This window comes from Oncorhynchus mykiss, chromosome 2 (assembly GCF_057628025.1).
Source record: "Oncorhynchus mykiss isolate SJ-2025 chromosome 2, ASM5762802v1, whole genome shotgun sequence".
Classification (NCBI taxonomy): Eukaryota; Metazoa; Chordata; class Actinopteri; order Salmoniformes; family Salmonidae; genus Oncorhynchus; species Oncorhynchus mykiss.
In genome coordinates, this window is record NC_143023.1 from 64,414,496 (window position 1) to 64,440,649 (window position 26,154).

The 26,154-nt window shown below is 43.7% G+C and overlaps 1 protein-coding gene across 1 annotated transcript in view; it reads right to left on the reverse strand.

Annotated features, from left to right (window-relative positions):
* Positions 1-26,154, reverse strand: part of lrp5 (low density lipoprotein receptor-related protein 5) — a 51,243-nt gene that overhangs the window by 17,961 nt on the left and 7,128 nt on the right. The window contains exons 4-8 of the mRNA XM_036952966.2: positions 22,653-22,850; positions 18,608-18,804; positions 17,589-17,720; positions 14,753-15,149; positions 14,305-14,476 (exon numbers count right to left, since the gene is read on the reverse strand). Of these exons, the coding sequence (XP_036808861.1) occupies positions 14,305-14,476; positions 14,753-15,149; positions 17,589-17,720; positions 18,608-18,804; positions 22,653-22,850 (1,096 nt within the window). The remainder of the gene's footprint in view (positions 1-14,304; positions 14,477-14,752; positions 15,150-17,588; positions 17,721-18,607; positions 18,805-22,652; positions 22,851-26,154) is intronic.

The window sequence follows — 26,154 nt, forward strand, 5'->3', positions numbered from 1 at the left end:
ACACACAACTGAAATATTTTATTAAAGTAAGGTCATGCGAATAACTGATTAATAAGGGATCAATAGTCATGGGCAGTCACTACCATTATGCGTTCAACCCACATGATGCATGTAATGTTAAAAATAAAGACTTTTTACTAATCAAACTTAAGAGCGGGGTAACTTGGGTGGCTAGATTCTTTGACCATTTTTATGGCCTTCCTTTGACACCGCCTGGTATAGAGGTCCTGGATGACAGAGCTCGGCCCCAGTGATGTACTGGGCCGTACGCACTACCCTCTGTAGCGCGGTCGGATGCCAAGCAGTTGCCATACCACTCTAAAATTTGAGGAGCCGAGGGCCCATGCCAAATCTTTTCAGCCTACTGGGGTGGGGTGGGGGGGGTCATGTATTCTTCACTACTGTGAGGAACTTGAGGCTCACAACACGCTCCCACTACAGCCCCGTTGATGTGGATCGGGGTGCGCCCGGCACTCCGTTTCCTGTTGTCCCATGATCAGCTCACTTGTCTTGCTGACGTGGAGGTTGTTGTTCTGGCACCACACGGTCAGATCACGGACCTCCTCTCTATAGGCAGCATCGTCAGTGATCAGGCCTACCACGTGTGTCATCAGCAAACTTAAATTATGGTGCTGGAGTCATGCGAGGTCACACACTCATGGGAACAAAGACTACAGGAGGGGAGTAAGCATGCATCCCTGTGTTTAGGGTCAGCATGGCAGATGTGTCATTGACTAGGCCAGATTTTCCAAAGGGGGGGGCAAGCCTTGTTACGCATTTCTGTGTGTGGACTATTGCTGATCTACAGTTGTTGCACAGGTGACACGCTGGTGAAGACAGAGAAAAAACGTATTTCAGTTTCCCTGCATTAAAATTGCAGGCCACTACGAGCGCCACCTCTGGATGATAATTCTCTTGTTTGCTTATGGCCCTATACAGCTCGTTGAGTGTGGTCTTAGCGCTCGCGTCGGTCTGTGGTGGGAAATAGACGGCTACTAAAAATATAAACTCTTGGTAAATAGTAAAGTCAGCAGCTTATGAGGTATTCCAACTCAGGCAACCAAATACTTGAGACTTCGGTAAGATTAGTGATCGCGCGGCAGCAGCTGTTAACACACCCTCAGCACAAACAGCTTTTCCACATAGTACAGTAACCAGAGAAGTTTCAATTGTGGATTGCATTTTATAAAACGGTCATTTTCTAGCAATCATTTGGTTATAAAGGTGTACCTTCAAAAAGGTAGATGGAGTTATTTCCTAGCTGAAGGAGACTCATTAGCGCCACAGGTTCAAGTTGATGTATTGTGATGGAGTGCATTGCACAAAGTCCATATTTTCTTTATCGCAATATAAACAATTCTTGTTCCATATGGTCATACTCCAACACACACACACACCCAGACAGAGCAACAGAACCAGATAGGGTCTAGCTTTAGCTGAACTCTTGATCCATGGAACGCCATCTTCTCCTGATCCCTGCAACTCCCCAGGAAATATGGGGAGCTGGTGTCTGGAGAGGATCACGGACAATAAATCTCACCCACCAGTCTATAAACATTGAAGTATTCTCCAACCAGGCCTGCCAACAGTAGGTCCAGTTAAGCCAAAACATAATTACATTTACATGGCGGAACGGCTTTCACACGCAAAGACAATCCTGCTGATCCAGTAAAACGCACGACTTGGGTAACAAGAGCTTGGGGCTCATTTAGGCTGTTCATTCACAACTGTCTTGAAGCTAGGGGGCACTATTTTTATGTTTGGACAAATAACGTTCCCAAAGTAAAACGGCCTATTTCTCATGACCAGATGCTAGAATATGCATATAATTGACAGATTAGGATAGAAAACACTAAAGTTTCCAAAACTGTAAAAACATAGTGAGTATAACAGAAGTGATATTGCAGGCGAAAGCCTGAAGATAATCCAATCAGGAAGTGCCTCTTGTTTTGAAATCTGTGTTCCTATGCATGCCTGTCCTTCATTTAAAGGGATATCAACCAGATTAATTTTTCTGTGGCTTCCCTAAGGTGTCAGTCTTTAGACAGTTTCAGGCTTTTATTTTGAAAAATGAGCGTGAAGGATCACATTGCATAAGTGGAGAGGTGGAGCTCTGAGTGAGTTTGTGCGCAATTGAGTAAACCGGCCATTATTTCACCCGCTGTTATGGAAAAAGCTACACACTCGGTTGATATATTATTGAATATATATTTTAAAAACTACCTGAGGAATGATTATAAAAAAACATTTGACATGTTTCTGTGGACATTATGAAAACTATTTGGAATTTCCGTCTGCGTTGTCGTGACCGCTCTTTCCTGTGGATTTCTGAACATAACGTCAGCATTTTGGGTATAAAAATAATCGTTATGGAACAAAAGGAACATTTGCTGTGTAACTGGGTGTCTCATGAGTGAAAACATCCTAAGATCAAAGGTAAATGGTTAATTTGATTGCTTTTCTGATTTGTGACCAAGCTTCCTGATGCTAAATGTACATAATGCTATGCTAGGCTATCGATAAGCAATCCAAGCGTTTGTGTAAGTTCTCTGTGTAAAGCATAATTTCAAAATCTGAGACAGGGTGATTAACAAAAAGGCTAAGATGTGTTTCAAAATATTGCACTTGTGATTTCATGAATATGAATATTTTCTAGTAATATTATTTGACTGTTGTGCTATGCTATTCAGCGGTTGCAGACGGAAATTATCCCGCTACAGGGATTGGTAGCGTCAAGAAGTTAAAGCAAAGACTAGTGTAAACAGTATACAAAAACATTGCCTTTATCTACTACGTCAGTCAATCGTTGAGCCAACCTGCACACACACGAGATGCAAAAGTGATGGGGGGAATTTTTTTTTACAAAAATCAACCCGCCAAGCACCATATTCAAGGACAATGTAAACAAAAATGTAGTGCCTTAAGTATTCACACTTGGACTTTTTCCACATTGTGTGTTAATGCCTGCATTTAAAATTTATGAAATATATATTTTTTTTATGTCACTGTCCTACACACAATACCTCATGTCAAAGTGGAATTATGTTTTTAGAAATGTTTACAAATTAATGAAACCTGAACAGCAGAAATGTCTGGAGTCAAAAGTATTTAAACCCTTTGTTATGGCAAGCCTAAATAAGTTTAGGAATAAAAATGTGCTTAACGAGTCATAATAAGTTGCATGGGCTCATCCTGTGCAATAATAGTGTTGAACATGATTTTTGAATGACTACCTCATCTCTGTACCCCACACATACAGATAATTGTATGGTCCCTTAGTCGAGCAGTGAATTTCAAACAGAATCAAACAAAGACCAGGGAGGTTTTCCAATAACTCAAAAGGGAACATATTGGTAGATGGGTAAAAAAATAAAATAAGACATTGAATATCCTTTTGAGCAAGGGGAAGTTATTAATTACACTCTGGATGATGTATCAATACACCCAGTCACTACAAAGATGCATGCGTCCATCCTAACTCCGTTGACAGAGAGGAAGGAAACCACTCAGGGATTTCACCATGACGCCAATGGTGACAAACAGTTTGACTGAAATAAGAGAAAACTGAGGATGGATCAAGAGTTACTCCACAATACCAACCTAATTGACAAGAGTGAAAAGGAAGCCTGTACTGAATAAAAACAATCCAAAACACACATCCTGTTTACAAATGAGGCACTAAAGTAATACTGCAAAAAAATGTGGCAAAGCAATTCACTTTGTCTTGACTACATAGTATTGATTTGCCCCAAAACATAAGAGTACCACTCTCCATATTTTCAAGCACAGCGGTGGCTGCATCATGTTATGGGTATTCTTGTAATCGTTAAGGACTGGGGAGTTTTTCAGGATGAAAAATAAAACCGAATAGAGCTAAGCACAGGCAAAGCCCTAGAGGCAGGACAATAACTTAAAACAAAACCAAATCTACATGAGTTGCTTACCAAGAAGACAGTGAATGTTCGAGTAGCAGAGATAGATAGATATGACTTATATCTCTATATATAGATATATCTATATAATATTTTTTTTTATTTTTTATTTTTAATGGGCAAATATTGTATGCAAAGCTCACTCACCCAGAAGCACTCACAGCTGTAATCACTGCCTAAGTTGGTTCTAACATGTATTGACTCAGGGATGTGAATACTTACATAAAACACAATATTTAATTCAATACATTTGCGAAAATGTATAAAAACAAGTTTTCACTGTCATTTGGGGGCATTGTGTGTAGATGTTTGAGAGAAAAAAAACTAATCCATTTTGAATTCAGGCTGTAACAAAATGTGGAATAAGTCCAGGGGTATGAATACTTCCTGAAGGCACTGTAAATGTAGCTAGGAACTATAACAGGTGCTTCCGGTCTTCTCAACTGGGTTTAGAAAGGACGGTCTGAACAGGTTGGCTGTCCCAGCGATGTCTTTGAACGCCACGCAGGCCTATTTGCCTGTAAATTCCAACACAATGTGGTCTTTGGGATACATATGGGATGCATTGCGAACAGACAAGTCGACAGCTGCTGGCAACTCCTCACCGCAACACTGCTATGGAGAAGAGTGATAGACACAGCACAATCATGTTAATAAGCCACAAACATGGCCAGAACAGGAGCAGAGGAGCTCGCAGGCCCCCTGCCTGTTGACAGATGTGGGACAGCAGTGCACATCCCTCAGGAAATGAGACATTGTCGTGCAGCGCAGCGCTGGAGCTGGGACTAAGGCTGCTTCTCTGGCTGAATATTACTAGACCAGGCAGTCTCAGTGCTGGAGCTAGGGAGGAGAGCCAGACAGCACTCTGTAAAGGTTATTGTTAACCTTTGAAGACGCCGATCTCATCCTCCCCTCTAGCAGGGCTGTAAACGTCAAAAAGAAAAACAGACTTTCTTGTTGATTCAAGACTCTCCAATTCATCTTTCCCTTTCCTTTGTTATTTCCAAAAGGTGTACCGCCACGAGCCATCAAGAAGATGAGCGGTTACCGGCGAAGTCTCCTGGAAAATTGCAAGACACCTAAACACTTAGGCTAATAGTTCTCTTCCCGGCAAAACATTTGATTAACTTAGTGTATTGGAGAACCTGGAGTTTAATAGGTCTAACACCGCTGTTTACCATCAGCCTGAGCAGACATCTTTAAAACAACTAACATTGTTGAAGGCAAAAAGCAACACTTGCTACTAATGAGTCTTCGACACCTAGATGTGTTTTCGAATACAGCTTTGCCCATGATGTACAGCCCAAGAGAGTGAAAAGTTGGACGGCAGAGTACTGGCCGATGGGGGTGGAAAATATTACGAAACTCAGGTGTCTTTTATTCCCCTCAAATGTGTATCCTTCCTCAGAGCTTGGCACATCAAAAGTTTAAGACCTCACTGTAGAAGGCAACAGCAACAAACAGTTGTTACCAGGCAAGTAACTGATTGGCTAAGTGAGATAAAACGTAGCAGTGGAAACAAACCAGCCAACAAGGCCAGCACAACAAGCTTGTACAAAGAATTACACTGGACACCTCTGAAAATGAGATGCATGTCATCATCCCCCTTTATAAAACACAGTAAACGTGTGGATAACCTGTAAGAAGAGCAGAGCATTCAGCAGACTTCATTCCAGAAAATTGTGACCGAATGAAAGCACAGAAATGGCAATGGCAGATAAACTCCCATTCCGCTATGGATTCAACTTATTTCCTACAATTTGAGTTGTGACTCGAGGTGGTTTGATCTTACTGACTGTGAAGTTGGTTGGACAAGGATTAAGAGAGCGAGTCTGTGTGATTCAACTCAGCTGTTAAGACTGATCGGCCACAAGGCTGTGTGTGCGGGGTTGTCTGTTGAGTGGCTGAGTGCTCTATGGCTTACTCTGCTGCTGCCCCCCCCCCCACCGTCCTCCATGTGAAGAGGCTTGAACGGGTCACTTATACTGAGACTAAAGCTGTCATTAGCATGGCCAATGTTTTAGAGAGGGGCCCCTTGTTGGAAAATCCTCTGCAAATCAAGTTTCACGGCTCAAGACGGCAACAATGTGGCGAGGGCATCTGAGCGACGCTTCGGGGGAACATTAAAGAAAACATTATTGATCCCTTTCAGACGAGGGGTTTCAGCCAGCATCCATCAGCACCAGGGCCTTCAGCTGGTCAGACTCAGATCTCAGGCCTAAATAAAGACTTTCTTTCACAGCAAAGCTTTTCATTGTGGTGGTGAAAACAGCCCTGGTTGCCACTACCTTGGCTGTAATGTACCGAAAAAACTAAAGTAATCAGATGCACGTAAGGCTATTCATTGTTGTTTGTGCTCTTTCTCCACTTTTTATAGAAATAATAGACCACTTCACATAATGATTTATTTGACAAACAGGCAAGTCAGCATTTATTTTGTTCATTTTGCCCAAGTTATTTTAATGAGATTCATGGCTCAGCAGTAAGCCATAGACCAAAAAAAATAAAAGTTATTTTCACACATGGGTTCAAAGTTGCCTCGACTCTTTTCTCACCAACACATAGATGGGTATTGGGTACAGCTGCTGAGATCACAGGAGGTCTTTGAGGTTCAGTTCTGAGAACCAACACCCAGTTCCCGAGAAGCTCATATTTTTCATTCCGCTCATATTTTTCTGGTAGAAATTCGATCACCATACCATTTACTTTCCTCTACCTCACAAAATGTACCATATGGAACCACACTCTACACACAAGGCAATGAAGAGTGACTAAACGCTCCACGGAAGGAGAATCTGCATAATTGAACAACAAAGCATGAGTTTCTGTATAGAGGACTAGCACATCAGTCAAATGAGTTATCCTCAGGATCTCACCAGTTATTGGGTGAACGAGGGGGTGCGGCAACATCAGAGGATTTCACAGGGGGGGGGGGGGGGGGGGGGGGGGCGAGGTTGCAGGGGGAGTCAGATTCCTCAAAGAGGCTAAAACACATGGCGAGAGACTGAAATAAAAGACCACAATTCCTTTACTGTTTAAGGAAAAACCTTCCAATCCGAGTGCCAATAACTTAGCCTTCTTTCAGACGTGCGGGTCCCGAGATGAAAGAGGACCTTCTTGGACTGTATTCAAAACAGAGCTTTCAACAGCACATTTAAAAGAGGCGGCAGTGGACTCAGATCAACATTTCAAACTCCACTGTATCTCAGCAAAAGGCCTACTTGGTAGCCGTCAGTAATGAAAAGCTTCTTCAAAAATATTAAAAGAAAACTTTGTCCCTACTATTTTGTCTTAATAAATACTCATAATAATTAACCTAATAGTATTGCAACTTCACTTCAGAACACTGATATGGATAAAGGAAAACAAAGGACTAATTTACTTAATTGAAAGTGCCGGACTTACTCCATTTGCTCAACAAGCAAGCAATGGAAAATGCCATCTAAAAATATTTCTCCCATTTTGAATGAATGTGAAAGGTACCTCTGGAGATGGCTTAGGGGACTTTCAAACCAGAACTCTTAAAAACACCAGAGTAAAAGTGGTATAATAGCATTAAACATCCCCAGAAACATCTGATAATATAAATTGAGTCAGATCCACACTAGGGATGGGAGTTTGAAATAATTTTGCTATTCGAATAGTATCAGTCATCTTTGGTCGGATATTCGAAATACATGTGTTTTTTTAAACATACGGTTTTAACCAGAGCACTCCTTTGCGATTGGGAGGCTGGCACTATTGCTGCAGGTGCTGAGGTCATTTGGGGCAGAGTGTGTAGCAAGCAGCGGATACAGTCACGGCTAGCTAACTTGAGGCAGCCACAAAGTTATTCATCATCTCATATATCCTACCTGTTGGTTGCTCGTTGTAGCCGACCTCTTTATTTCGCTAACTTCATTCCGTTCAATCTTGCATTGCGTTAGCAAACTCGAGCCCGTTTGCCACTTTGATTGGCCAACATAAAACAGGCTACATATGTGAAGGCGAGTGGTTAGATACTGGTCTTTAATGGGGCACACCGTGCATGGCATAAAATCTACACTGCTCAAAAAAATAAAGTGAACACTTAAACACCACAATGTAACTGCAAGTCAATCACACTTCTGTGAAATCAAACTGTCCACTTAGGAAGCAACACTGATTGACAATACATTTCACATGCTGTTGTGCAAATGGAATAGACAACAGGTGGAACTTATAGGCAATTAGCAAGACACCCCCGATAAAGGAGTGGTTCTGCAGGTGGGGACCACAGACCACTTCTCAGTTCCTATGCTTCCTGGCTGATGTTTTGGTCACTTTTGAATGCTGGCGGTGCTTTCACTCTAGTGGTAGCATGAGACGGAGTCTACAACCCACACAAGTGGCTCAGGTAGTGCAGCTCATCCAGGATGGCACATCAATGCGAGCTGTGGCAAGAAGGTTTGCTGTGTCTGTCACGGTAGTGTCCAGAGCATGGAGGCGCTACCAGGAGACAGGTCAGTACATCAGGAGACATGGAGGCCATAGGAGGGCAACAACCCAGCAGCAGGACTGCTACCTCCGCCTTTGTGCAAGGAAGAGCAGGAGGAGCACTGCCAGAGCCCTGCTAAATGACCTCCAGCAGGCCACAAATGTGCATGTGTCTGCTCAAAACGGTCAGAAACAGACTCCATGAGGGTGGTATGAGGGCCCGGCGTCCACAGGTGGGGGTTGTGCTTTATAGCCCAACACTGTGCAGGACGTTTTTCATTTGCCAGAGAACACCAAGATTGGCAAATTCGCCACTGGCGCACTGTGCTCTTCACAGATGAAAGTAGGTTCACACTGAGCACGTGAGTCTGGAGACGCCGTGGAGAACGTTCTGCTGCCTGCAACATCCTCCAGCATGACCGGTTTGGCGGTGGGTCAGTCATGGTGTGGGGTGGCATTTCTTTGGGGGGCCGCACAGTCCTCCATGTGCTTGCCAGAGGTAGCCTGACTGCCATTAGGTACAGAGATGAGATCCTCAGACCCCTTGTGAGACCATATGCTGGTGCGGTTGGCCCTGGGTTCCTTCTAATGCAAGACAATGCTAGACCTCATGTGGCTGGAGTGTGTCAGTAGTTCCTGCAAGAGGAAAGCATTGATGCTATGGACTGGCCTGCCCATTTCCCAGACCTGAATCCAATTGAGCACATCTGGGACATCATGTCTCGCTCCATCCAGACTGCACCACAGACTGTCCAGGAGTTGGCGGATGCTTTAGTCCAGGTCTGGGAGGAGATCCCTCAGGAGACCATCCGCCACCTCATCAGGAGCATGCCCAGGCGTTGTAGGGAGGTCATACAGGCACGTGCAGGCCACACACACTAGCCTCATTTTGACTTGTTTTAAGGACATTACATCAAAGTTGGATAAGCCTGTAGTGTGGTTTTCCACTTTAATTTTGTGTTTGACTCCAAATCCAGACCTCCATGGGTTGATAAATTTGATTTCCATTGATCATTTGTGTGATTTTGTTGTCAGCACATTCAACTATGTAAAGAAAAAAGTATTTAATAAGAATATTTAATTCATTCAGATCTAGGGTGTGTTATTTTAGTGTTCCCTTTATTTTTTTGAGCAGTGTATATTGAAATGTGTTTCATTAAATTAAAAATTTGAAATGTCGTATCTGTGTATAACAATGTCACATGGATATTTTAATTTTCAAAAATTATTTCCAGTGTTAATGATATATGTTTTTTCCCCTTGCAAAGAATGAATACTCACAAGTATTCAAATAATGTCAATTCATATATTCAAATAACAGCGCACATCCCTAAGCCACACATGCATAATAGCTATATGCAAAGTGTGAAGATGACAAACATTTAGGGAAGTGAAGAGCTATCCCCTCACACACTGAAAAATGTCTTCGGACCCAAAAGGCATTTCACAACGCAATAGAAAATAAAGAATTCAGACAGGCCCAGTCACCAGCACAGAAAAAGTGTGTGTGTGGGGGGGTGGGGGGGGGGCGCTGGGAGGAGGGCTAAAAAGCCTCCAGACCTCTATTTATAACCATTCAGCCAGTGAACTGACGCATTCCAAATGCCAGAAGGCACTTTTCAAAAACATTTAATTCAAGACCTAATGCTGTTGTCATCTAAAAAAGAAAAAGAAAAAAAAGGTAGGCAGTAGCAACTAAATGCACCCTTCTTTAAGGAAAAGATAGTCTCGGAATTTCAAACAGCCATTACAAAAACACAAGGGGGCCCTCAAAACAAAAATGCTTAATTATGTTCAAAAACTTTAATGAGAAATGACTGATGTCTGAGCAGCGCTGGGATTTCTCCCCATTAGCACTTCAAGCAGTTCTGTCCCCTTCAGCAGCTAAGTGGGTCCATGGAAGAATGGCCAGGGCCTCCATTAGGTGAAGCTGAAGAACCCTTGTGAAAAGAGCAGAACAGAACACACTTGTCAGCTGCTGGGAGCCTCTGGAAGCAGGGCTGCCACCAAAGTGGGCATCTGGTGCAAGAGTGGGGGCTGCTGAGAAGGACTCTACAAGGGCTGGCCCGCCACCATTCTATGCACCCATTGTAAGGTCCAGGGCAAGGGTCACAGCAGAAAACACGGGCTAGGGGCTTCCCTTGTCAGTCAGCACATTGGTCAGGCGTGCTGTGCTGTGAGAAGAGGCAGTGCTGCCCAACCCCCTCTTTGAATCGCTCCACTACCCTTGTTCGGTTTCTCCTCCATCTGCTCTACACAGACAGAGAGTCAGGCAAGGAACTCTGGGCTGCTGGGTCCAGACTCCAGAGCAAATAAACAACTCTTCACCGGCCACAAAGTTAGGGAATGTACGATTTCTGGAAACACTATTGTATGATGCCAATAGCAATTTTTTTTTCACCTAAATTATCCGGTAATCACTAAAAGTATTCATCTGGAAATAAACCCAGCATATGATTCCCAGAACTGGTCACTCCCCACTCTCAGGACCTGCACACAGATGGATTCAACATTTTGGACATCTCCATCTGACAAAGGGCTCTTTCTACTTCTCCGTGTGCCCTGAATCCTTTGCTGTGGGGCTCGAGAGACGACGCAGTCACTCTTTCAGGAAAGCTTCGCCCCACGGCTCTGAGTTGACAACGGATTCAGACAGGAGAGAACATTTCTTCACTGTGCCCCTGGACAAAACCCAAGGCTCGCTGGAACCTGGTGCTAGCCAAATCCAGTGCCAGCCAAAGCCCCAGCGAGGGACAGATGCCTGGTTTAAGGCGAAGGGGAGACAGGGACATTACATGTTGACACGTCTGTGGCCTCTCATGGAGCTCAATATCTTAGTGGGAGCTCCCTATTCCCTGCTCATTCATCCCAGCCTGCATGCCCGACTCCATTAATGATAATCAACACTTTGGCCACAAACAAGCCAGCTTCAGAGCATTCTAGCTAGGCAGGTAAAAATGATTTACAGTTTAACCAAGAGTTTTAGAGTGGATTTGTAAATGGATAGTCTTCCCCCTACCTCCCCCCTAAGGGTACTTTATGCTTTCTGAGACTGAACAATGCCCCTGCAGGGTACCAGGCAACAGAGGCGAGCTAAAAAAAAAAGTGGTTAGGAAACTTCCCAGGGCTGATGAGGCCAGTCAGACAAACTGCTCCTAAACGAACAGAAACCCAAGTGAGTTCACTAACCACGGGTAAAGGCATAGTTATGATGAGCAGGGGAATATTCAACCAACATACACAGTCACAGGGAAAGAGAAGAGAAAGAGTGAGAAGGGGGAAGAAAACAAACTAATTCCCACCAAGCGCTGTGTTAAAGCTCATCTGGGAGGTGGCTCCAGCTCTTCCTGTGTTTACATATTATATGGAGCATGTGACTGGAGAAATATGGCCACCGTGGTATTCAACACCCTGGGACCTGTGCATGCAGGTAGACAGACGATAAATCATAAAATACAGTCAGACCTTGAAGACACACACATACACAGCTCTTCCTCTAAAGATATGATCACCCGCAAGCTAACAAAGGAGCAGCCTAGCACAGTTTCTAGCCTCAAAATAATTCGGTCTTTCACATGTAAAATGACCCCCCCCCCACTCCCTGATAAAATAACACAATATTGAGCAATATAAAGAGTGGGAAATTGGGTAATATCAGGGTTTCAAAAAAATTGGCTTTGGACAGAGGCAAGCAGGAAATAAGTACAGGATAAAGTCCTAGCTGTTATTCTTTTTTGGATTCTAATACTGCAATGCGTCTGACAGGAAATCTAGAGTTGCTTGTCCAGGTATTATAACAGCTCTGACATTCCTCTGTAGCTCACACAGGATCACCAGTCAGATTAGGGCTGTAACAGTCATGGAATATTAGACGACGTAATTGGCCAGCCAAATGACCGCGTTAACCGCAATCATTTTTTAAAACCCATTTTCTCTTTTCCGCCACTTCTGACTGCATGTGCTGCCATAGAAATGAAAAAGACGGGCGTCCCCATTCAAGTCAATGGTGGCATAATGGGTGGACTGATGGCCGTTGCAAGTGTACCCATAGGAGCAAGGCAAAAAGTAAAATACTGTATGTGCTAAAATATGCGCCGTGGTTTGTTGATTCAACTGACATAACAAAAAATACATTCCATTGCATGAGCCACATCAGTTAACTTCTTAGGGCCGAAATCCCGTTAACGGGATCGATATGAAAACAGCCAGTGAAAGTGCAGGGCGCCAAATTCGAAACAGAAATCTCATTACTAAAAGTCCTCAAACAACATCTTGTTAATCCCACCAGTGTTCGATTTCAAATAGGCTTTACAGCGAAAGCACCAAACAATTATGTTAAGTCAGAGCCAAGCCACAGAAAAACAGCAATTTTTCCAGCCAAAGAGAGGAGTCCCAAAAAGCAGAAATATCAAATTAATCACTAACCTTTGATGATCTTCATCAGATGACACTCTTAGAACTTCATGTTACACAATACATGTATTTATATAAAAGATCTCAGTATACATTGGCGCGGTACGTTCAGTAGTTCCAAAAACAGCCGGTGATTTTGCAGAGAGCCACATCAATTTACAGAAATACTCATTATAAATGTTGATAAAAGTAGTGTTATGCATGGAACTTTAGATACACTTCTCCTTAATGCAACCGCTGTGTCAGATTTCCAAAAAGCTTTACGGAAAAACAAACCATGTAATAATCTGAGTACGGTGCTCAGAGAACAAATATATCCGCCATGTTGGAGTCAACAGAAATCAGAAATAACATTATAAATATTACACTTACCTTTGATGATCTTCATCAGAATGCACTCCCAGGAATCCCAGTTCCACAATAAATGTTTGATTTGTTCGATAATATCCATCATTTATGTCCAAATAGCTACTTTTGTTAGCGCGTTTGGTAAACAAATCAAAACTCACGACGAAATGTCAAAAGGTTCCGTTACAGTCCGTAGAAACTTGTCAAACAATGTATGGAATCAATCTTTAGGATGCTAACATAAATCTTCAATATTCCACACTGAGAATTTCTTTATCTTCAGAAAAACAAAGGAACGGGAGCTACCTCATGTGAAATGCGCGTGATCAGCGCGTGACTGCTGGCAGACCTCCGACTCATTCCCCTCAAATTCAGCCCCTCTTCATAGTACAAGCATCAAACAAGTTTCTAAAGACGGTTGACATCTAGTGGAAGCCTTAGGAAGTGCAACATGACCAATATCCCACTGTAACTTCAATAGGGGCTGAGTTGAAAATCAACCAACCTCAGATTTCCCACTTCCTGGTTGGATTTTTTACTCAGGTTTTTGCCTGGCATATGAGTTCTGTTATACTCACAGACATCCTTCAAACAGTTTTAGAAACTTCAGTGTGTTTTCTATCCAAATATACTAATAATATGCATATATTAGCAACTGGGACTGAGGAGCAGGCAGTTTACTCTGGGCACCTTATTCATCCAAGCTACTCAATACTGCCCCCCAGCCATAAGAAGTGAACAATTTGAATGATCATCGTACATTAGCATGGAAATGATTGTCACAATGACATGTACATTTGAAATTTAAAAAAATAAATAAAATAAAAAACAGTTTTGGCGGTTATTTTATTTCCATGACAGGTCTTCATCCATAACATGGTTATAGGGTAATGGTGCCAGCCATAGGTCAGATATATTCTCAGGTTTGGGCTGCCTCGCCTCATCCAAGAATGTGCTCCTGAAGCACTTCTCAACATCCACAGGCAACACAAACACACCAGACAACCTCAAATGAGGGGAGCGAATGAATGAAAACACAATTCCCGAGGGAGACGTCGACTCAACTACTTCCACAATCAAAAGCAGCAAACCATGATGGGAATATTGTAGTTACGCCATAGACAACTATTTGGTACGTAAGAAGCACCAAACTTACCTCAATTTTGTCCGTCTTGGCATCGCCCCAGTACAGCTTTCCTGCGTCATAGTCGATGGCTAAACCGTTTGGCCAACCCAGCGAGGTATTGAGCAGCACGATACGCTCAGTTCCATCCAGGTTAGCGCGCTCTATCTTGGGCTTCTCCCCCCAGTCTGTCCAGTACATGTAACTGTGGAGAGAGACGGGAACAAAATTCAAACTCAACTAGAAGCACAAGCATTTTGCTACACTCACATTAACATCTGCTAACCATGTGTATGTGACTAATAACATTTGATTTATAGTGTAACTTGAAGTGAAATCATTCAACAGGTGTTTTGTAGAATACATATGGAATGAAGGAGGAATACATAATTTTTGTTGTTGCTGAAATGAGTTGATGAGTTGAACTTGATTGCTGTGATCAAATAAGAAAAATACATAAATCTATAAAACACACACATACCCATTGACAGGGTCCAGCACAATGGCCCTTGGTTCATCCAAGTTCTCTGAGATCAGAATACGCCGGGAGGTTCCGTTCAACCTGGTAACCTCAATACGGTCAGTGCCAGTATCTGTCCAGTACAGGTTCCGGGCCACCCAGTCCACCGCGATGCCATCTGGGTGGTTGATCTCCGTGGTGACCAGGGTCTGGGCCTCGGTGCCGTCGATACGGGAGCGGCGGATGGCTTTGACCTCGTCATCAGTCCAGTACACGTATCCATCCACAGGGTCGTAGTCAATGGCGATGGCATGGCGGATGTCATCTACCTGAAGGACAATGTCGGTGAAGTCTGGGAGGTCCAGAGAGATCCTCCTCAGGTCAGTCCTCCGGGCCAGCAGCAGAACCTGCTCTGCACCTGGGGAGGTAGAAGTGGACATTAGTGGGGAGAGAGCATGCCAGTCAACTGGCATGTGACATAACAGAGCTCATTGGAGACCTATCTGGAGGTCCTACAAAGACATACCTGACAAACATAAATTAATATGTTTTAGTAAAGACGAACCTTCAGAGGACAATTTATAGTGGTAACTTAATTCTTGTATTCTATTTGTTTACTCGGTTTTTAGTTGATGAATAGGCAATTTGTTCACTTTAATCCAAACAAAAAGTGAGAACAGGCTTTAGATTAGATTGAAACAAATCCAAAAGACTAAATTATGCTTTTTAAATATCAGCCTATCAAAAAACTGTTGTGTATAAATGTTTTCCTGAGGGGACACCTAGCTGCCACGGAGCCTGGTTTAAATAGAAGCTGCATTTGCTCACTAGAGCCACACTCTGCAGAGGCAATTAGGTCCAACTTTTTCCTTGCCTAATCTCACGTTTTAGCCATGTACGCTCCAGTGCTCCCAAGACCAGCTGCAGACTACCGACGCCCAATCAGAAGAGGGCATCAATCAAGGGTGACACCAATCAGTAATGACAGTGAAAAAACGGCTCTTCGTTTTCCATCAAGGAGAGAACGCCACGCCTTTGATTTAAATTCACTCCTCGGTCTGCTTCACATTTGACAAAGTGACAAGACTTCCCCTAAAACCACAAACGCCCTCAATTTAGCCACCCAAGCTAAACAAATGAGGAGCGTGGACACTAGCTCTCTTTAATCTTCACACAGCCACCCCCGTCCTGCTGCTTTCCCCCTAATCGGAGCTGATACAATGGGGTATTGTTTTACATTCTGTTTAGTTGTCAACACTGCTGGAGGTTGGCTTAATCCTATAGTCATTCTGAATACATCCATGTTCTATCAGGCCTGGATAACTAACCCCCCCCCCCACACACATACACTATGGTTTTACTTACTTCTCTGGAATGAGGGCTAGAAGAATACAACTCATTGTTCCCTGGCCTGGGAATACACCGCCTCAATTTCAAATAGAGGATCTGCTGCATCCCTGGCCTGGGAGAGGAGTCTTTTTGAGGCAAAGAACAGGACTGGTGCACAGAGACAATGGTGTTTTCTGTCCACCAGAGAGAGGGGTGAGAACCAGGACGGCCAGGACTGAACTCGGATTTCAGAATCAGCACTGACCTTGGCTTGACTTCGAACTGTTTCATTCCAACAAGGAGGTATCCCAGGTCAAAACAGCCTCCAGCAACTAAACAAGCAAAGGGCTGTCACTCCTCAAACAAGGGTTGATGCCAAGAAATCCCCCAGAATTTTTTTTCTTCCCCTCTAGACAAGTATTTGTCACCTTTATGAGGGTTATGGGTGGGGTGGGTCTCTCCTTAGTCATGGGCAGGCAGGGGGAAATATCAGGCCCTCCAGAGAGAGAGACCAGAGGGAATGTAAACACCCTGGGGCAAGTCAAACAAACAGGTTTCATTTTGCAGGATGGGCCCGGGCTGTGTCCACTAAACACACAAACGGCACAGTGACCTGATTAGGCCTGGCTTCCTACGTAATTGCTCTCTGCCCAGAAGTAAGGCGAGGAGATTGGAGTGGCAAGGGAAATGACCGCAGCAGCAACACAACGCATAAACAGGGGAGGTCCAACCTTCCTGAATTTCAGTCAGTCACATCTGTGGCCTTTGGTAAACTCTGGAAAGTAGGGAATGTGGGGAGAGGAGGGGGTGGAGTAGTAGGCTTCTAGGCTAAATGTAGCTGTCTGTATGTCTGGGGCAATAGAAATTAAGAGCAAACGGCAGGGTAAATTGTGCATTGAAGAGCTCGCCGTGTGTAGCAGCCATCTGTCAGAGATTAGGCCCTTTTAATGGCTCTCTCGTTAGGCATTTTGATGTTTTGGTTGAGGAACAGGATGCCAATACACCCAATAAAATTATCTTAATTGAATAATTGTATTACAAAAATGAAAATCTAACATTTTAACTGAATTTGATGCTTAATTACTGTACACGTCGTTATGAAATGAAAAATAGAGCTTGGCATATTTCCTAATCGGTTTAAAGAAATTGGGACAATATGACTTTTGGTTTGTGTGATTAAGGGCAGCGCTTGCAGTTGAATAGGAATAACTCAAGAGTGCATAAATAAAATAACCTCAGGAATGCCAATAATGTCCCGTACACCAGATAGGAATGTCTAATGTGAAACCGCGACACATCTACAGTAGCATTAGGAGGACGTCATCACTGAGGGGGAATTGATTCTCAAAATGGCACCCTATTCCCTCTAAAGTGCCCTACTTTTAACCAGAGCCCAAAATCAGTGCACCATATAGGGAATAGTGTGCCATTTGAGATACACCCATTGTGTAGTCTTTTCAATAAGGGGGCTCGCTACTGAGAAATCCATACCAGCTTAGGGTAGTGGCCACAGCGCCTAGTCTCTTACCTGGGCGGCAGGTCTTCCCATCCTCCTTGAGCTTGACTCCAGTGGGGCAGGCACAGCTGTAGAAAGGCTGCATGGGGGACAACAGGCACAGGTGGGAGCAGCCTCCGTTGTCCACACTGCAGGGAGTTTGGACTGAGGGAGCAAAGAGCAAAGTCAGTAGAGATAACACTGAAAGTCAGTGAAACTGTCCCTAAAACTGAAAGCCACACTGCGAGCGTCTTCTGTCGAGAGAACCATTCTGACAACATAACAATTGATGAAAAACTTGAACAGAAAAAACATTTTTCAAACTAAACCAACTGTGATATTTTTGTTCCACAATAAAAAAGGTCGCTGCTCAGACAATAGCTGTGCCACAAAGTTTGATGTCCTGTGGCGTGATTTTCCCTGTCTACTGGGTCACGCTCTGCCAATCTCAGCAGGGCACTACAGAGCTACAAAGCCCAAGCGGCTGGCACAGTGGACCAGCAAACACCAACCCTCCCCTTTCTCACAGCACTAACGGAGGATTACAACCAGGCCACAGTCAAAGGCCAAATTGCTCAAACTCCTCTCACAAAGTCTAAGCCAACTCATTTTTGGATTGAATTTATGGCGGCTTGATATACAGGTTAGGGGATTTATTGGTGAATGTTTATCTAAATGTCCTACCTCCTAAATAGCAATGTCGTCCTCTCTAAAGTGTCTTATCTAAGCCTCCTACCTTTCTCTATATCACCTGCCCTCCCCAAACTCCTTGCGAGACGCAACCCACCATAATGGTGGCGTTCGTCATCATTCACTCCCCAAACACAGGGGTGCCAATGTTTACATACTGCCACCAAAGTCATCCATTTTTCACTACCTCCCAACACACAGATGGGAATCATAACGCAGACAATCTGTTATGTTGTGCTCTCTAACATTCATTATGAGTACCATGGAGATATTCAAGAAACACGTTGCAGGCTGTTACACATGCAGACTGAACTGAAAAGGCACTACAGACTGTCTGTCTATCTGGACCCAGCACTACTTACTGTCTGGCTGTCTATCTGGACCCAGCACTTGGATGTCCATGGGGGAGTAGATTCCACTGAGGATCTCCCTCCTCTTGTCTCCAGTGTGTTTGTTGCAGGCGTGGATGGAGCGGGTCTGCCAGTCTGTCCAGTACAGAGTCTCCTCTGACAGGGTGAGGGCAAACGGGTGGGTGAGGGTGCCCTCCACCACAGTCTCCCTGTGAATTCAAAACATCATTTATGGATCAGCACACCTTTTTAACCATCAGTACCAATCCATGCTTAGACGGTATATTTGTAAAGAGTAAAATTGGAAAGCAATGAAGAGGAGTATCAGTTGAGATGTTGAGTTGTGCGTCTCAGTCGTTCTACAAGTGTGAATGTCATGACACCAAACAGCAGCAAATGGCAAAAACTAGGGCCTTCACAAAACCAGCAATACTTCTTCCATGGCAAAAACTAGGGCCTTCACAAAACCAGCAATACTTCTTCCATGGTAAAAATTAACCCGAAGCAGAAACCTGCTGCATGTAAAATAGTGTGCTATTGCTTGGAAAATAAACTGACACTGGATGACAATGTTTGTTTCCAATATTAGAGCCGTTTTCTTAAAGAAGTTCAGTGTTTTGTTTTCTTGTTACGATACTAACGAGTATTGCGAAACAGGTATCGTCCTGGCCATAGCAAAAACCCAGACTGTCTGAGTAGCAATAAATTCATACCAAAATAAACAAGTGGCAGTGGAAATGAGTTAACAACAAGCGAGAGCCCCCTGGTTGGGATTTCAGTCAGACCCTAAAGAGGATGCGTTGGAACACGTAGTGACGTCATGGAACAGTTCAGGAGCCGCACCAAGCCCTTTCCAAGGGAAAATTTAACAAATCAGCCTGTCAGACTTTAATGCAGCATATGGTAAACTATTTAACAGGGGAACGGTAGCCACGGCCCTGTACTAACGGTCCTGATTCAGTGGGGAAGTCAGTCAGCGCAGTAGTCTATCAAAGCCAGAGCAGCACAGAGCACCGAGCGCAGCCTCATCCAGTAGGGCGCCCCTTCGCACCGCCAGACGACACACAGTCAGGCCAACAGCCAGTCAGCTCTGTGAGGACATAAATAAAAATGCAGGATCAAAGCGTGGCATGCCATTGCACAAGTGTTAAGAATCCCGATACAGAAAGCAGAATTCTGTTGAGGCCCTCATCAATCACCAGACTGTGGAGGGTTGGCTGGTAGGTACATGGATGACCTTTTCAGAGGGGTAGGGTCGAGGAGGGCGACAGCATGTTTCTCCAAAACGTTAATAGCGTGTGAAGAACGAGGGGTTGGGAGAGAATAATAATAATAATATATAATTACAGATTTCACAGCTATTTCGCATTCGACGTACTTGGAAGTTGGAACGTGTGCATGTTTGAAGCCGCCGTTGAAAACATACTACAAACTGCTCCATTAATCAGACGTGTCAAGAATGTGTTGCACATGAAAGGCAAAAACGTCTCGCTTTTAGAGGTAAACGCTAACAGAAACTACTTCTGGGGTGAAGTTGACTTTCCTCTGTAAGAGTGCTTATGATAATTCAGAGTACCATTACTGGAGGCATGCAATTAGATTACAGTTGGCAAAAAACAGTTCCACCATGGTGCATCTTATCCTCAAGTTCTACATTACAACTTCATTTCAAATTGACATAACACACTGGGCAATCTGGTCCTGAGGGAGTTAAACGAGGGTATTGCAACTGCATTGATCTTGAGAAAACCGGCTTCCACTCTCCACCCTGAAGAAAGCAGTCTTCACACGAGAGAAGGGCTCTCTTTAGGGCTGGGCAATATGGCCAAAATGTTAGCACAATATTTTTCACATTTGACCGTATTTTGAGTTTTTGAATAATAAAAATACTAAATATGCTTTGATTAGTTCATGACCCTAGGGTGGCAACGCATAAATTATACATGATTTCAAAAATGGGGCTTTCGCCATTCTAATTGTTTTAGTGTTCAATTTTCTGCATTTCCGTTATCATTTCCACACTGTGCCACATGATATGGGCAAAAAATACATAGGCTTCGTTAATAGGTGAACTGTTGGAACCTTGGAAATATGATTATTAGCGCTGAGCGATTGACCAACATGTCATTTTTTGTTATTAAACACTTAATTGACCAAAGTTGGTTCAATTACATGAATTACATTTAGTTTGTTTTTTTGGTGAGCCCAAGGCGCCGTCTCTCTAGAATTAAATCAAATCATTCACGAGAGAAATCATGTCAAGAACTGTGTTGGACGCTGGGCTGAACGGCAGTGTAGTTTACCAAGCAAATATTCAACCTAGTTAAAAGCAAGAACAATGACCATAATCTATTGAGCCCATTTTTATCCGTCTCAGACAGATGGATACACTTTTACTCCTGTTATGTTAGCACACAGACTGCATGAGAGGAACATACACAACGAGAAGGATAGAGACAGTTCGTGAAAGTATGCCTTATCTATTTTGAAGAACTAGTCACATGATTTAGTCAGACAGCTCTGCAGCATGCTTAGTCAGGCTAGCCTAGCTAAACAGGATGACTAAAGACAATACAGTATGGGGAGCACAGAACGTTGTCTGGCTGGCAGACTGCTACTGCCCGAGCAGAGATGACATGACTTCAAGAAATGAAAAATTAAGTAATCAATTAAAAAACAAAGTAATATCCACAACGGAAATATTTTATTTCATAGTAATTTGCCATTTTTCTATTGACGTCTACCCAATGCGGACCTGAGACAATGCAATATTTTCGATGTTCTGGTGATTGAATGTTAACTACTTTTGGCATTGGAGTTCCATTAAAAAGCTCAAATCATTTGAATGCCATTATTTCACAAAAAAAGTGTAACCAAAAATTGATTTTAAAAAAATAAATAAATCGAACAAACCTCAATAAGCACTAATCGCTCAGCATGAATGATTATTCAAATTATATACTTGGAATATAGTGGGCAGCACCTTGAATGCATTGTTGTTTGACATGACAACGAAAGAATAAGACGGGGAGGAATTATTCACAGGGTAGGTGCCAAAGTGTTGGTCAGTGTTTCCAGGTGACCCAAATTAGATGTTAAATTACATGTTTTATTACCTCATATAGCTAGCTAAAATATTCATGCTTCACCTATTCCGCTTTGATTTAGAAGATACCGTTGCACAAACATGATCGTAAAGGCCTACACAAGCACTGGCAACATGCTGTATTAAATAGCTACGTTTGCGCTGACTTAGGAAATTTAGCAAGCTAGCTATCCAGCTATATTAGCAGCTTACAATATTTATTTCAGCCACAACTTGCTAAGACAGTTTGCAGAAAATAAACTAAGTGTAATTAGAGAACCCTTGTGGAAAGCACCATGTCACCAACATCTCGTTGCCGCCATCTGACCATGCAGACTGCAGTGCCGAGTTAACAGCAAGAAAGTGCTCCGACTGTGGTCGAGTAGCTGCTCGCTCCTTGAGTGACAGGGGGCAGTGCTTGGTGTGGGAAGCAGCATGCAGCAGGAGCACAAATACTTAAATAGCAAACAGAGTCAACTATAAAAACAGATTTTACACGTGCTGGAGTTGAGCATCACATTTAACAAATCAAACAATGAAAACACGGTTATAAAACTTTAAGTAAAAACCCAAACCGGTCCATCCATCAATACCGGTATATAGTAAAATACGGTATACCACCCGGCCCTACATCTCTTTATGAACATGGCCATTAAATCCAAGTTACACAAAGGAAAGTCAACCCATGCCCCGAGGGCCCCAATCACAACTATAATGCCAAGTCAGATAGGGTTTCAACAGTATGGCAGAGGTAATCTCCAGTTTAGAGAACCACAGAGGGAGGGGGTCACAACTGGGCCTACATGCAGAGCCAATGTTTGGATTGGGACCTCCAGAGTCAAATGTGTTTGGATTGGAGGTTTCAGCCGTCTCATCCTCTGAAATTAAGTTGAGTCCAGCGCTACGGTTCAGTCAGATCCCTGGCTGCTTTTGCACAAAGAGTGTACAAACTAATAATGAGAACAGACTGACCGTGAGGAGCCATCCAAGTTAGCTCTGTGGATGAAGCTCAGCTTGGCGTCGGCCCAGTACAGTTTCTGTTCGTCCAGGTCAATGGTGAGACCGTTCGGCCAATAGATGTCCACCTCCACGATGATCTTCCTGTTGCTGCCGTCCATCCCCGCCCTCTCGATGCGAGGCTCCTCCCCCCAGTCTGTCCAGTACATATAGCTGAGGAGGAAAATTAGAGTCAATAAGTAAACAGCACCCGAACACACCCAATGGTCCTTGACAAACACACCTCTTTCCACTCAATGAGGGTTTGATGAGTTGAATCAGGTGTGCTTGTCCAGGGTTTCAATAAAAATGTGTCCTCAAGCACCCCCAACAGTACACATCTTCATTGCACTTCCCACTATCATTTATGCTGCTGGCACTCTTGCTTTTCACAAGAGAGTAGTGCGTGTAGCTTGTTCCTGTTGTCGTGAAAGTCATCAAACCGGCACTAGGCTACAGTCCGAGCTAGAGCCTCCATGTGGCAAGATATATCTAGGCAATTAATGGAAGACTGAATTAAAATGACAGAACTACAAGTTAATTGAGAAAGACAGGCTACAACACCAAGAGCCAACAAGGAGGCTGCTACGTCATCTGAATGGAGTTATTTACTGTAGGATTCGGACAGGGAGAACACACACAGTCGAAGTTATGAAGTCTCAATTAGCCTAGCTAACATTAACTAGCTTCTCTCGGTTTGATAAAGACAAGACAGGTACTATGCAATGAAAACTAGCAATAAGTCGACTTGGTTGTCATCTCTGCTCCCCGTCACTTTAGAGCCGCTCGATCTAAAGAAAAAAAAAAAGTATATTTTTTCCTCCAACTAACACTGCCGCATAAAAAAATAGTTGTGTGAATAAAATAATTTGAGTTAGGGATTTTTCTTAACGTTTAGGATTCCAATTTCGTTTACAACGTTCACCTTTAACACGCACACACACGTTCTCATGTCCTCTGATAACACCTGATAGAAATCTTAAAACTTGGCAGATCTCCAAGTCGTAGTCTGCATGTTGTTCCCAGAATACCTGCAGTGGCTCTAATGTGCACTGCATTGAATGGAGGCTACATTAGGCATGTTACATTTCTATTCATAGACCGCTGAGGTGGTGGATGGACAGGTTAGCCCACCAGCAAATAGAAATTATCCTACGTACACTACATGGCCAAAAGTATATGGACACCTGCTCGTCGAATAGCTCATTCCAAAATCATGGGCATTAATATGGAGTTGGTGCCCCCTTTTGCTGCTATAACAGCTTCCACTCTTCTGGGAAGGCTTTCCACAAGATGTTGGAACATTGCTGCGGGGACTTGCATCCATTCAGCCACCAGGGTATTATTAGTGAGGTTTGGTGCCACTGATGTTTGGTGCCTGGCTCGCAGTCGGTGTTCTAATTCATCCCAAAGATGTTCGATGGGGTTGAGGTCAGGGGTCTGTGCAGGCCAGTCAAGTTCTTCCACACCGATCTCGACAAACCATTTCTGTATGGACCTTGCTCTGTGCACTGGGGCATTGTCATGCTAAAACAAGAAAGGTCCTTCCCCAAACTTGGAAGCACAGAATTGTTGAGAATGTAATTCTATGCTGTAGCATTCAGATTTCACTTCACTGGCACTAAGGGGCATAGCCCAAACCATGAAAAACAGCCCCAGGCCATTATTCCTCCTCCACCAAACTTGACAGTTGGCACTATACAATCGGGCAGGTAGCATTCTTCTGGCATCCACCAACCCAGACTTATCTGTCAGACTGCCAGATGGTTAAGCGTGATTCATCACTCCAGAGGACACGTTTCCACTGCTCCTGAGTCCAATTGCGGTGAGCTTTAAATCACTCCAGCCGACGCGCATGGTGATCTTAGGCTTCTGGCGGCTGCTTGGCCATGGAAACCCATTTCATAAAGCTGCCGACGAACAGCTCGTGCTGACGCTGCTTCCAGAGGAAGTTTGGAACTCTGTAGTGAGTGCTGCAACAGAGGACAGACAATTTTTACATGCATCAGCACTCTGCAGCCCCTTTCTGTGAGCTTGTGTGGCCTACCACTTTGCGGCTGAGCCATTGTTGTTCCTAGACGTTTCCACTTCACAATAACAGCACTTACAGCTGGGGCAGAAATTACCAACTGACTTGTTGGAAAGGTGGCATCCTATGACGCTGCCACGTTGAAAGTCACGGAGCTCTTCAGTAAGGCCATTCTGCCACCTATGGAGTTTGCATGGCTGTGTGCTCAATTTTAAACAACTGTCACTAACGGGTGTGCCTGAAAAAGCAGAATCCACAAATATGAAGGGGTGTCCACATACTTTTGGCCGTGTAGCGCATGTTAAAATGGACAGAATCAAAATGGTGTTAGAACTGAAAAACTGTTGTAAAATAACCTGGCACAAACATGCAGAATTTTATGAACAATGTATGAGCTGCCTCCAGGTTTCCCGGTTGTCCTGGTCTATGGCTTACTCTGTTTTTCCATTTAACAAACTGGCTAGAGAAAGTATTGGGTGTGGTAGACTGTCTTACTACTACTCATAGGCTACTCGCAATAAGAAGACAGACACTCAGAGGTCAGTTTTGGGTCAATAACATCGGTGTTGTTCCAGTGTTGTACAAGGTCAGCTAGAAAGCAGATACACTGAGTATACAAAACATTAACTGCCGTTTCCATGACAGACTGACCAAGTGAAAGAAGGATTTTTAAGACTCGAGACATGAATTGTGTATGTGTGCCACGCAAAGGATAAATGGGCAACACAGAATATTTAGGTGCCTTTGAACTAGGTATGATAGTATGTGTGCCAGGCGCACCGGTTTGTGTCAAACTGCAACACTGCTGGGTTTTTCCACATTCAACAGTTTAGTGTGTGAATCAAGAAAGGTCCAAAGGTCCAGGAATGGGAGGGTCATAGTGTTTGGTATACTTCTGTAACATTAGGGATAGCTCCATGTTCCCAGAGCCCCCCTGACGCGCATTAGTCAGGATGATGTGAATTCCTTAACTCTAGGCCCTGTGAGAGCAGAGCACCTTGTGGGTTTCACTTGCATTCTAAACACCCCCAAAAATGGATATACTGTACGAGCAACTAACTCTCAGACATCACGTTCCAACAAGAGCCAATAAAAGCAAAGATCTTTTTTAAATTCCATGTCTTTTGATAGGAAAAGTCTGACATGTAGATTTGTGCCAGAATGGATCGCCTACGTGTCAGGGACCCAGTAGCTGATTAGAATGTAACACTGTGCACCAACTGACACAGTGAACAGCCATAAAACAGCATTCCTTTGTCCAGCCGGGTAGAAAATACAATTAAGGCGTCAGGAAACGGGAGTTTGGAGAAGCCCGATTATTCATTCATTTAGCATGTGGTACGACAGCAAGCATGTCACCCACCATCGGAAACTCTTAAACCTAATGCCAGCAGGGAGACCAAGCGTGAACATCCCCCCCCCCCCCCCCCCCACCCCTCCCCAGAGACC